This window comes from Corvus brachyrhynchos, unplaced genomic scaffold, assembly GCF_000691975.1.
Source record: "Corvus brachyrhynchos isolate BGI_N302 unplaced genomic scaffold, ASM69197v1 scaffold449, whole genome shotgun sequence".
NCBI lineage: Eukaryota > Metazoa > Chordata > Aves > Passeriformes > Corvidae > Corvus > Corvus brachyrhynchos.
In genome coordinates, this window is record NW_008240049.1 from 1,121,617 (window position 1) to 1,135,217 (window position 13,601).

The 13,601-nt window shown below is 37.7% G+C and overlaps 1 protein-coding gene across 1 annotated transcript; it reads right to left on the reverse strand.

Annotated features, from left to right (window-relative positions):
* Positions 1 to 894: 894 nt before the first annotated feature.
* Positions 895 to 13,464, reverse strand: LOC103622600 (centrosomal protein POC5-like). Its single transcript, XM_017744674.1, is given in 10 exon segments — positions 895 to 1,060; positions 2,463 to 2,639; positions 3,484 to 3,594; positions 4,374 to 4,495; positions 8,142 to 8,304; positions 9,385 to 9,508; positions 9,510 to 9,562; positions 10,273 to 10,377; positions 12,593 to 12,769; positions 13,150 to 13,464. Coding segments are annotated over 10 exon segments (1,332 nt in total). The 5' UTR covers positions 13,321 to 13,464; the 3' UTR covers positions 895 to 931.
* Positions 13,465 to 13,601: the final 137 nt, after the last annotated feature.

Genomic DNA, 13,601 nt, shown 5'->3' on the forward strand with positions numbered 1-13,601 from the left:
TATTGCTGTGAAGAGCTAAAAACCCTAGGGAAGAGAGAGAGGAGATGCTTAAAGCTGAAATTCTGTTGTGAAGCTATGATACATCAGAGTATCCCGTTGTAATTCCATGAATTCCATATGGGGGGTGGAGTGTTCAACTCGTAAGCAAAAGCACCTGCGCTGAGATAGGCAGATGCTGACGCAGCTGTAATTTCATGAGAATTTTGGACAGGGGGAGATGGACCAGATGAGGACTTTTGCTCCAACTGGGAAAGGAGAAAACCTCAGTCCCTAGAGATGAACCTGATGAGGAATTTTGCTCCAAATGGAAAAGGAGAAAACCTCAGTTCCTAGAGGTGCTCCCAGATTTAGTCCTAACAATGAAGATGAGGAAGACCCTTTGCTCCCAGGGAAGGAGAAGGGCCTCTGTTTTTATTTCTGAACGGCTCAACCTTAAAATTGTACCCCAAAAAACTTCAAGAGTGGACCCTCGAAAGCAGTTGCGGGAAAAGGTGCAAGTTGGGGGAAGGGACTCACATGCGAGCAGAGAACCAACCCAGGTGGCTGTCTCATGATAATGTTGTCATAGCATGAGCAAAAAGAGACTTCTCTTTCTAAATGGACTAAACAAGGTTATTATGGCAGTGGTAAACAGACTGAACATCTTAAGGGTTGTCTTTTTACATTGTCAGTGGGAGAAGGGAGGAAAGTGGGGGGAAGAGGAGAGTTCTGAAGGTGGTATAACTTTCTTTCTTCTTTTAGGTCTGTTAAATAAACGCCTTTAAATTCTTTCAAGTTTGGTGCCTGCTTTGCATTTCTCCTAATTCCTATCTCACAGAAGATAAACAGTAATGAGTATTTTGGACCAAACCACCACAACTGGGAAGAGGTACCCTGATTAAAAACCCCTACTGGTGAGAAAGACAGTCAATCAGTCAACAACTTTTATTGACTAAACACTGGCATGGGTTTGGCCCTGAAGCACTCGCCCAGCTTGTCCTGCAGGTCTCGAAGTGGTAGAGCCAGAAGAACGCAGCACAGTTAGAGGATATTTAGCAGCAGTGGCTTGTGATATGGTTTGCTGAAAAGTAATCAGATACATCAAAACACTTAATGGCACAAAAAATTCCCATTAAAATAGCTCTAGGTGAGACGTAGTTTAGAAAGAAACATATGCAATCCAGCAAACTGAAATACACTTATCAAAAAGGGAAAAATAAATGGTCATTTATCAGAAAGGGTAATTTCCTTTCTTATCTGTAATACACTTTTCCGAATATAACGTGCTAAACTTCCAGTTAACTAATTATCTTGAGGTTTTATCACTTCAATCTTACTTCAAGGTTGGCTTGTTTCAGTTTTTTACCATACTGCTCACAATTTCCCCCTGTAGTGCTAATTTAATCATGCCAACTTTACTTTTGAAGCTTAGTATTTGCTATGAGGCAGTCTCTGAAAGGTCTTTGAAAAGAAAAGGTTTGCAATTTTATCAAGAATTAATTTTCTGCCCATAAAACTAGCCACCTTAGTGTAACAAACAGTTGCTTTTAATCAAGGTAAACTCTCTCCCCTCTCAAATTAACTCAAGAGAAATACTTGACTTCCACTTAGGTTTTTATTTGCAGAAAGGGTATACAGAATATATCTCTAGGGCTGTCACACCTACTACATTTTTAGAAATCAGTGTTTGTTACACTAGTTCAGGTGCATTCCTTGTCACACTAGTCACAAAATCTCAATCCAGAAATTGTTCTTAATGAAGTAATTACCACACTGAATCTCTAATCTCCTACGAACATACAGTTTAAGTATTACTTTCTCTTAATAGCCCAAATTCTTGAAAGCTATGTGCAGTGTGCCACAGGGCTGTGAGTCATGGCAGGAAATGGGGGCCTTTTCTGCTTTTGGTACTGCCATGCAGTGGTTGGGAGGTTGGGAGGAGACAGAGCCAGGACAGGTGACCCCAACTGACCAAAGGGATATTCCAGACCCTGTGGCACCATGCTCAGTTTATAAAGGAGGGAATGAAGGAGGAATGTTTGGAGTGATTTGAGTTTTGTCTTCCCAAGTAACCATTATGTGTGATGGGGCCCTGCTCTCCTGGAATGGCTGAACACCTGCCTGCCCATGGGAAGCAGTGAATGAATTCCTTGTTTTGCTTTGTTTGTGTGCACAGCCTTTGCTTTCCCTATTAAACTGTCTTCTTCTCAACACATGAGTTTTCCAGCTCTCACCCTTCCAATTTTCTCCCTGATCTTTCTGGTGGGGGAGTGAGTGAGTGGCTGCATGGGGCTTGGCTGCTGGCTGGGGTTAAACATCTCCTCACCAGTGCCTCCTACACATAGACAGTAAGTACTGTTTGCTATTTTCAACAGGCCTCAAGTCTGAGCTTTGTCTAATACCTCTTCACAAGGTAATTTTTCTTCAAACTATTACCAGATGTGTTGTAATAAAAATACTGTAAGAAGCATAATCTGATTTACCTGAGTGACCGGATGATGTTTCTCAACAATGACTGAACTCATGGGTGGAGCAACTCCCATCACTGCTAAACTCCCAGAAGCTCTGGATCTTTGTCCCATATCAGCTCGGCCTGTGATTCGAGCAGTGATTGTTCTTCCTGCTTTCTGTTGTGCAGATGTTATTACTTTTGCCATGGGCTATAAATAAATCAAGTATTAATTGGTAAAAAATTTTAAACATAATATTTACAATACTCTAGTATTTCTGCTCAGTTTTATCTGCCACATGCCTAAATGGAACTTGTGATGATGCAGGTAATCCAGTTACATTACACAGGACTGAATTTGCTCCACCTGGCTGCAGCCAGGATGACTCAATTTTTTTCGACTCCTAAGAATGAGACAGCATTTCAAGCAAATGACTTCTGTCCTGAGGGAAGTAAGACTAATTTGACAAAAATCAAGCAGCATGGATAGTTTAGCTTTGCTCACTGACTGCATGCTTGAGTGACAGCTGAAGGTACTTCTGCCACTGTGGAAATCCTTTCTAGCAATGACAGAACAGAAAATAAAAAAGCTCCCATGTGTACAATAATGCATCTTTCTCTGACAGCTGATAGCAACTTGTATCAAGTGCTAGAAAAGGAGGGCAGTTTAGCACTAAGCATAGAAAAGGGAATGACAGAAATTTCAAACAGCAGTACAACAAGACAAAGCACTGTCCATAACAAAAGGTTATCAAGTCAAACACTGATTGTTCCTGTTGCACTATAGCTAAGTGTACATGCACTCTCCTATTCCTCATTTTGCCATACTGCCCTACCTACAAAGAATTTAAAACTGCTCCTAGCATAAATGGGTTTATGTGACATAAATGAGCACTTGCAAGCTAGTGTCTTTGTACTGCCATGTAAACTCTATGGCAGTGCCCTCAACTGCATACCTGTGTTGCTCTGAGAAATGCACAAATAACAATACCCAAACTAGTATTTGTTATGAATATGCCTTAAAAGAAGAAAAAAAGTTAATTTTAGCGCGTTACCAGTTTTTGAGTTGATGTCACACCAGATCCTGCTGTGCTACTGATGATTCCTGGAGAATCAGCATCTAGCCTGGTCTCAGGAGTACTTCCATGAGCCAGGTGGCTAGAAAACTGAAATGAAACCAGAGTTTACAAAGAATGAGTACTACTTTATAAAAAATACAATTTTACTCCTTAGACAGTCAGTTTTTTGACTATCCCGATTACCCTTTTAATTGTAATGTCTTTGCAGATATCTTACCTCTAGTGTTACTGTTAATTGTCTAATTTAAAATTACTTGTCTAAAAATAGTAGAAATTGTGTGAATAACATTTGTCACTCTTAGAATTAAAAATCAGGAGAGAGGCATGCACATCATCTCTGTTTTAACCTACTCTCCAACATGATACTGTTCTACAGTGGCAAGGTTTTCAGGATGGCTCCAGGGCAGCTCCAGAACAATCATGCCACTAGATGATGATCTGGCTAAGTTGATATGATAGGACAATAAGGTGAGTTCCCTCAATGTCTATATGTGTTACCCCCCCTAAAAAAGAAGTTTTAAGTCAAGCCAGCTTTTCATCTTTTCAGAGTACATTAAATTCAGAGGTTTTTTTTAAAAAAAACCTCTTAACAGCTTTTTTCCAGAGAGAACATTAGAGAGCAAATGATGTTTATTGTAGTGACCTTGTCTTCATTAGTTTAATGCATTTTCACTAAAATAAAAAAAAAGCTTAATGAAAGTACAGCAAGCCACAGCAGCTGTGTCCCAGTCACCTCATTTTCACAGTGCAGTCTGAACACACCTGCAGGTTTCCTTTTAGACTTGGACTTTCTTCAAAAAAGCCCAAACCAGGGAGTTTCTTTTTTGTCACTAGCAAATACAATTCTGTTCCAGCTACATGCTTACCATGCCTTCCATCTGAAGAGAAGCTGCTGGTGGAGGTGGTGGTGAGGGCGGATTATACTGTGAAGGAGGTGGCCTTCCTGCATCAGTGGGAGCATTATCATTTCTCCTGCTTCCTGCATCTACTATTAGAAACAAAAAGTAATGGGATCAGCACATAAGCTAGCTAACCCTAAGGAGTGGGGATATGGGGGAAGATACATTACAATAAAAATTTTAGTATTTCTTTGGGATTTTGTAGAATAGAATAAAAAAGATCAGGCTGTTCTTTATAGAGGTAGGTAGGTAGGCAGAATAACATTCCTGTATTTTACCCATCTTTTGAGGTGCTTGTATATGTTTTTCAAGGGGCTTGTTTCTCAGTTATGTCTCAACATCCCCATGGCACATGTCACCTACTTGTAGTGCAAAGAACTGAGGTTCTTCCTACTGCTTTCCAGAACTAAAACCAGTGTGCAGGAGGTGCTCTTATCCTAAGATCCAGTTTAGATAGTGTCTTGGGGTGACCTTATGATGTGTATCCCATATCGCTGCCCTATACCCAGAAATTAATTCTTGTGCCTTTCTATGCCTTTAAACTGAGCCTGAGGGGGGAAGGAAAACTGAGCAAAACTTTCTCAAAGCAGGTTGCAGCTTGTTCAAGATCACACAGAGATAGGGATTTTTTTTTCAGCTGCGGCAGGGGAGCGAGGAAGCACCCAGAGGGCCTGGCCCTGGGCCAAGCCCCAGCTCCAAGGAGACCAAAGGGAGGACTTGAACACTTTCCCAGGTTTTATTCTCCACAGTGACAGATTTTATTATTTAGCATTATTATCCTTTTTCCATGTGTTTGGTAAATAAATAGTTTTTTCTCCTTCACTTTCCTTCGAGGAAAATTTATTTTTCCCAAAGCTGGTGTGGGGAGGGGTGGCTGTGCCTTCTCTCAGAGGATATATTTCTAAATTTGGCCAAACCAGTACAAAGAGGAAAACACAAAGGTCATACTGGACTTCTGAGAGCACAAGATCCTTAAGGGGGCTTACTGGTAGTAAAATAAAATGTTACACATTAGCAGCAGCATCTCATCCCCATATATAACTGCTGGACAGTGGCCTCATCCTGGCTGGGACAATCTACAGGCACCCTATAGCTCTCGTGTCCCTGTGAGGGTAGGCTGGGTAAGCTTAAGCTTGAACAAAATCCATCTGGGATACTTTTATCTTAAAATGCAGACACTGGGGATGCCAGATCTGCAGACATAAGCCCAGTCTCTTTTCCAAGCAGTTCCAGCCTTTTCCTTTTAGAATACAGACTTTATTAAAGGAAGGAGAGAGAGGTATTCTTATTTACTCTCCTATTTCTGAAGCAGCTGATGCCAGCAGGAGTTCCAGGATGAGAGAAATTTGCTCATTCCAGGGACTAGAGTGACACTGTGTGGTAGTCGTGTTTGGTTTTTTTTCATTCTTAGCTGAAATATGGAGGAAAAATAAAAGGAATGTGCTTCAAATCTGTGCAATACTTGTAGATGTCAAGAGTAAAAGAATGCCAAAATATACATTTCTTACATATCTATGTATGTACACACACATTAAGCTTAAGCACAGACAGGACCAATACACAGTTATAGACTAGTCAGATCTGATCTATGCTACTGAAGAAAAACAGTGTTAGGATTTTTATAAGCAAAAAGTTATGAATTTTTTGGCTTCAGTGTTCTTCTAAATACATAAAAAGGTTAAAATAATCTTGATATATTATTAATTAAAAAGAAAGTCAGCAAATTAGGCAGATAACATTTACACCATCAACACTGACACTAAATATTATGAAGCCATTAAGGCTGTGATACATGCACACTACTAATAAATGCAGTATAATGATATACGATATGTATGTTATCTGTATATTGTGTGTATATTAATTGTACGTTAAAATAACCTAATAATAAATTTGTAAAGGGGTGAAATTCTGCTTTTATATACAATGACAGTAGGTGGCACTGCAGTGTTCATATAAATTTATAATTGCTGACTGATTCTGGCACATGAAGTTTTGATACCCACAGATTAAAAGACTAGAAACAAATCACAATCATCTTCTCTGATGTTTGCAGTCTTCTGATGTCCTGATCACTGTTCTACCTGATCAAGAACGCAGATCGACGGTTGTTCAACCATATTAAATAATTATGTAACTAACTTCATTAAAACCACATCTGGCTGTAGCAAGAAAAAGATAGTAAGCCTAGGGCAGGGGAGAACGTGGTACAAGAGGTGGTGGAAGATGATGACCTGCTTAGGACTGAAACACAGTCTGTGAGATGTTATGAAGCCTGATTAAAACAGCATAATAGCAGATACACAAATAAATAAGTTATGGGTAGCCTAACATCCAGCACAGCAAAATCTTTAGGTCTTGCTCTGGTCTAGAGTATCAGTTCCAGCTTCTTGGTAAAAATCAAGCAAAATCTTTGACCCATGAAACTCAGGGGTTGGTCACAACTGTTCTAGAGCTCAGTTTTCTTCATTTCCTTACTATTTACCCTCATTTTTATAGGTCTACAGAAACAATGCTTTCACATGAATCAGTTACCCTTCATTATCAGGGAGACCTGTTGTCTGTTGCATGTTTTTTGAAAACAATAAACAAACAAATAAAGGATAAAGCTTCAAGATAGAATAGTTCTTAATTAGTACAAAAGTACTAATTAGTGAAAAAAAAGTACCTGGGAAATGCCCTGTAATTTTATTCCCAAACTCAGTATCTTAAAGAAATCATTCATTCTTAACAGTCTACAAATACTGATCCTATGTTTTTACTAGCACACAGCTACTACACTTACCTGATGTCATATTAATTTCCTAAGGAACTACACAAATACCACTTACGTTTAACAGGCTTCGACAGCTGCTCAGGTAAGTATCCTCTTCCATTTTCTTCAGGTTACTATTTCCTCTTCCGAGCTACATTTTTTGGTGAAGAATTTTTCTAAAGTAGTTCAGAAACTTCTGTGTAAGACTGTTAAATTTAGCAACTGAAGTTACTTGTCTAAGGCTATTAACCACTGCTGCCAGTACAGCTGGTTGTTGAGCCACATGCATAGCTGTGACACTCCTGCTAGCACAGCTATTTTCTCTTTAACGTAGGTTGCTGCACCAGCACGATTAGGTTCCCACTGCTACAGATTGTCTCACTCTGAGGGGGTGATTTCATTACATCATTAAGCATGTGCAGCTCTTCCCTGTGTAGCTACACGGGTTTTACGAGTATGCTGCTGCTAAAAATAGACTGGTGTTTCCTGTTCTGGCACAGAGTTACAACTAAATACAGAACATGAGAGATTTGCTTGCCCTTTTTACATTCAAAAGCAAGATTAAAAAAGAAGGGAGAGCTGGGTAAAGCTGATTCATTGCACACTGAGATTCCAGAGCATAAAGGAATTTTCAGGATTTTGTCCTCACTGCTCCATAACCTGGTGTTTTAAGAAGTTTGCCACCTTTGACTTCTCGTTCTGCCTTCAGCTGCAGGTTACTACTCTCTCAGCAACGTGGGATGAAGAGAACACATTCCTACTTTTAGCTACAGCAGTACGAAGTTCAGCATCAGAGTATTTCTCAACATATTCAACAGGACATTTTAAAGCAATAAAAGTTTAATAAACTCTGTATTGCCACAGACTCTCAAATGAAAAAAAAAGAGAAAAGAAACTCCATTAAAACAAACAAAAAATCCCAAACAAATCCAACAAAAACGCACACACACAACCAGATTAAAGCTGCTATTCATACTAACCAGGATCTGGCCTACTGTCCTTGCTTTGAAACATGGACATTGCTTCCAGATTCAAAGCACCTACACCACGCATAAAGGCTTTCTTCAGGGTGTCTTCATAGTGATCTCTTTCACTGTGCAGTCGCAGAATCTCAGCTTTCCTCTGTTCCAAAGTAGCAGTTAACTACGAAACAGAATGAGGAAACAGCTCTCTCTTACTTCTGAATGCAAACTACATATTCATCAATTAACTTTAAAAATTATTTACTGTATTTACAAAGGTATTTTCACTTAAAAATCTCTGCTTCACTGGAGATGAAAAGCTCACTGCAGTTTCTCTGTAATACAGCACAATATTAGTACTAGAACATATCAAGGACAAGACTGTATTCAAAACCCTACCTAAGCAGAAATGTATCTTGCAAGCTTTTGTCTTTTAGAAGTTGGCATCTCGGCACAACCCAGATTTCTGCAGAAACATGGGATCATTCAACAGAAGAGCAAGTGTTCTCAGACAATTATTTAAATATAGGGTAAATTTTCATCACCAATCTCTCTTCTCTAGATACTGTAAAAAACTAAAAATGCCGAGAAAAGAACAGAGCAAGTTGCTACTTATGGTTTTTGTGCTGTTAAGACACATTTGGTAAGCCTGTTCTTAAAGTTCAAGGTTTAATTTCTTGCTGAAATACAAAACTCTTAAAAGTTGTATTTTAAAACTGATTACTTAGCATGTACCAATGCATATGTTGACAATCTCATCTTAAGATCTGAAAATTCTTTAAGAAGCTTAATTGGCAAGGTGAAGAAAAATCAAACTTAATTTCAGCCTTTAACAGAGTAGCTATTACAGAAAAAAAAAAAATTCTACTCATCATGACCATTCGTAATAAGAATGGTCTTCTATTCCCACTGTCTTCTTTATTAAGACCTCAAAATGCATAGCCCATATTAACAGGAAGCTGTTAGAAAACTAATGGTGTTCCCACCGGTAGGCAAACAGAGATTTGCCTCGTTTGAAGAAAGTCCAGTTTATTTCATCTGTGCATGCAGATAGGCAACATTTTATATCAGATGCAGGGAAACAAAGTCACATCTGAAAACGTAACAGAGATCTTAGATCCATTCAGATCTTCTTGCATACTTGGGAGCTCTGTTCTGCTGGAAAATACTCATGTTTGTTAGGTTTTCTGAGAAAGAGATACTTTGGAGGGACAGGGATTGGGAGTGAAGGAGCAAAAGAAGGGAAAATAATTGATTTTACCTCTGCAATTTTGGCTTCATAATCATTGGTCAGCTGAACACACACATCTTCTGCCCTTAACTGACAGGCTCTTGCTACTTTGTCTTTCCATCTTACTTCACTAGCAGAGCGCCATGCTGCCCACTTTCTTCATCAAAGCTCTCTGGAAATGTCTGTCTGCTATGCTATTTGCATATTCCTTAGGAAGTAAATACAACCATATCACACAAAAGTTCAGGGATGATAAAATCTCAGTACTCCAGTGTGGATGATTGTCTTACAGCTTATTACACAGACCACAGTAGGAACTCCTTAACTGAGTTACAGGTCCTCCAGTGAAGTGTTACACAAGCAGTGTCAGCAGCTCAGTGCTGCCTCTGCACACGTGCCATGGCACATTCCTGACCCCAACACAAGAAACTGTGTTTGTGAACTCCTAGGCTACACACAACAGTGGTCTTACTGTTAGTTTAATGACACTCAAACAACCTCATACATGCGGTGTAAGCAGGCATGTGTGAAGCCATTTGATGGGTATGTGCACATTTGGATTCACTGCAGGAATCACAAAAAATATGCAGTTACAAAGATTGCAGATAGTTAGCATAAAACACCTTTTGAATAAATTTACACTTCAGGATTGTTTAAAAACTACTTTGAAACAACTCTACTATTCTACTCTATTTCAATACAGTCAGCAGACAATGGTTTTTTTTCCCCATTCCAGAGAGTATTCTGACAGCAAGGTTCGTTTTAGAGCTGATCTTTCCAAACTGTTATTTGACACTGTCAAACACATCAAAATAGAAACACCGTAATTTCTTCAAACTGTAACAGGAACTGCAGCAGCTCTGACTCTTTTGAGTTCAGAGTTTTAATTTTCATTGCATTCTTATTTTGTGCACATACTTCTTGTTTGGTTTTAACATGCTGAATCCGCCACATCGTAAACGTTCTCATCAACTCTACTCGCTCCTTTTGCTTCTCTAATGCTTGGGTCAAGTTAGTAATTACCTGCAAAAATATTAACACTATTTCAATAGCTATGATCATTGTAAGGTCAAATAGAATGTACTTTATGTCTCAATTATTTTTCACTTGAAGCACTTGCTTTTAATGGATGCTTTCTACTGAAACTTCCCCTTACTCTAATCAAGTAAGAAACAATCAGAGTTCAAACCAGAAGTAAAATTCTTGTGGCTTCAACACTCAGATTGTGGCACTTCCATTGTGTAGTTTTAGGAGAAGTTCAACTGAATTGCTATTTCCTCCTACATTTGCTGGTTTCTGAGCTACTTTCTCATAATTAAATGTTACTGTAGCATAACATCAGAAAATTATTTCAAAGAAAATTTTTAAAAATCAGAAACATTTATATTAGAAGATTTTTCACTTGTCGGAACAGAATAAACAAGCCAAGTAGTTGCTACAAACTAGAAAAATCTTATTAAGAATTGTTACTCTCTTTAGAAGTTCTCATGAAAGATATTATATAGGCTTATAGCAACTAAAACATTTGAGAGGCAAGATGTCCTACTGGACAGAGACTGCAACTGGGGGCTTTTACCAGCAATCTCTAAATTTAATGAGTACACATAAAGCTGAGGTTCCCCAATTAAAAATTAAGCCAGATATGATGCAAATTTGGTACACCAAATCTCAATATTTCTCTATATTTCTGCCTAACTTCTTAAGCTAGACTCTGCCATCAGTCACACATGAGCAACTCCAATGGTCAACAGCGACCTATCATGGGACTTTGGGGAATAATGTAAAGTTACTTTAACTACTGCATAAAGATTGTTGAGAACAACTTTTTATGATATTACATGCTAATGCTAACATATGTTAACATTATATTGCATTTGTTACAAGTAGTAATCATTGAACATACATTAATGAAATGAATGATACCTAAAATTAAAACAGAAAGCAAATTAAATAGATATATTAATTACTTTCATTGAAAAAGTGTCATATACTAACATAAAAGTCAATTTTCGATGCTGCGTACATGCTGACACACACCAGAAGCCTTAGCCTAGGTCTGTTTTTGTTAATTAGGATATTTTTGCAAATAAAAAGCATTTGAGATTTACAATGTGAAATAAGAATTTATAATACTTGTAATGTTTGTGAGGCTGATGGACTTTGGTTTATATCCATATCAGGATACAGCAGTTTTGACCACTATGGAGTGATATATGGAAGCATGGAAGCACTGCCACCTTCCATTCAGGTGGTAGCAATAGTAATTTTCTATTCAAATGATTTTTTTCTTAGAAACAGAACTACAAAATTGGCTGAAGAAATAATTTCTTTGGCAGCAGAAAAAAAATTAGAGCTTTCAAGATATCATTGAGAATTATGGCACATTAAATACAACTGACATACAATGATAGCCAACAGAATTAGATGTTAGAAATGTATATGCTGAAATAGCCATGTACATAGGTACTAGTTACATTGTACAAGACTAATCCTGTTCATGTAATGTTACAACATTCATATTTGCTTGGTCTGTAAGATTAGTCTGTTTTCCAAATGGACACAGAACATCATCTCCATTCATATTTTAACTCCCGCAATGTATGTTTTTTGAAAATGTCAGTAGGAATTACAAATTCAAACTCCATTAAATGTTCTCAAGTACTAGGTTAAATGTTCAGGGTAGCAGTAAGAAGACTCAATTATGTTATGTGATTGCAAAACTGCCAAGATTTTATATCCACTTTCACAGTACTAGTTAATTTTGAAGTTGTTTACATCGTTGATAGCAGGAAAGTGTAAATCAGAGACTCCAAATGTCCAATCTTCAGAATATGTATAAATGTAGAATTCCTAAGAATCCTAAAATAGAGGCTCTTCAACACTTAGGAGACTGCTGCCCATTTAAAATTGAGGAAAACCGATCTAATAATTGAAAATTTAGAGGCTTTTAAAGTGTAGGAGCTAAAAGACTCACCTAAGCCCGTGTGATCTTCATGAAATAAATAAGAAACGAGTAGATTCTAGATTTAAGAAGCAAACAATGCAAAGTATGCACATATAATGTGCATTCATTTTTAGTACAGACAACCCTTTTAGCAACAACGATTATTTTTCTACTATACAGTGTGAATGTATTATTTACTTCTCCATGTTACTTGCTTCAAAAATATTTTGTTCAAAGAGATGGTCCAGAAAATTTAGTGTGGATATTTTTAAACAGAGTATGAAAACAGAGTACCTCATCTTTCCTGCTAATAGAGATTTCATAAGTATGAAGTAACTCCTTCAGGTTTTCCATCTCATTCTGCAGTTGTTTCACATGTGCGGCATGTTTCTCTTTCTCTTGTCTCATTTGAAGCTTGTGATGTTGAATCAAATTAAGTTTCCAATTTTTCAGTTCAGTCAGAATATTTGTCTGAGAAGTTGAAAGGATGACAGTAACGCAATTAGTTTAAATTATTCCCTCCTCCCTATTACTTTAATCTTAAAACACTCAGCAATTAAGGAGACGCAAATATTTACAGTGATACCTTCATTACATAAGCTGTTTACAGCTATAAATATTACCAGACACACTGAAGTATTGAATCATGATATCAGAACATCCCTAATGGAGACAGTTATTCCGAAGTTTTTGAAACAATATATTCTATGCTATATATGTTTATGCGCAATATGCAACAACAAGAAGAAATACCATTCTCCCAGCAATCACACTGCAATTTCTCCTGCACTCACTCTACAATACAATGATATCTATGAATGATTTTTAAGGATTCCATACAATAGAAATACCTTAAGACTTCCACTCCAGAGATCAAGTATATTTTCTACTTGAGTGAGTTTTTCCTCTGGTGAAGTTAATTCAGTCACTGAGGTTTTGCTGACTTCTCTTGGACCATGTATGGACCCTTGTGAAGAACTTGCTTCTGAAAGAGCAGGCTGTTCCATATGGGCCTGCTTCATTGATGTTGAGACTAAAAATGAAACAAGACAATAAGGACTGACACTCTGGAAAGGCTAACTGGTCCGCATTCTGGATGGAAGTCAGAAGCCAGGCAGTGGTGAAAAGGAAATATAATATTTATGACATCAGAAACCTCCTTTCACCACATAAGAAAAGCAACCCAATTCAAATACATGCTTCCTGGACACAAATATATTTAAACTGATGATCCCATTGTAACATTAGTAAATTCAAAAGTGCTACTCCCGTAAAATACAGTATCTTAATATAAGTTAATTTG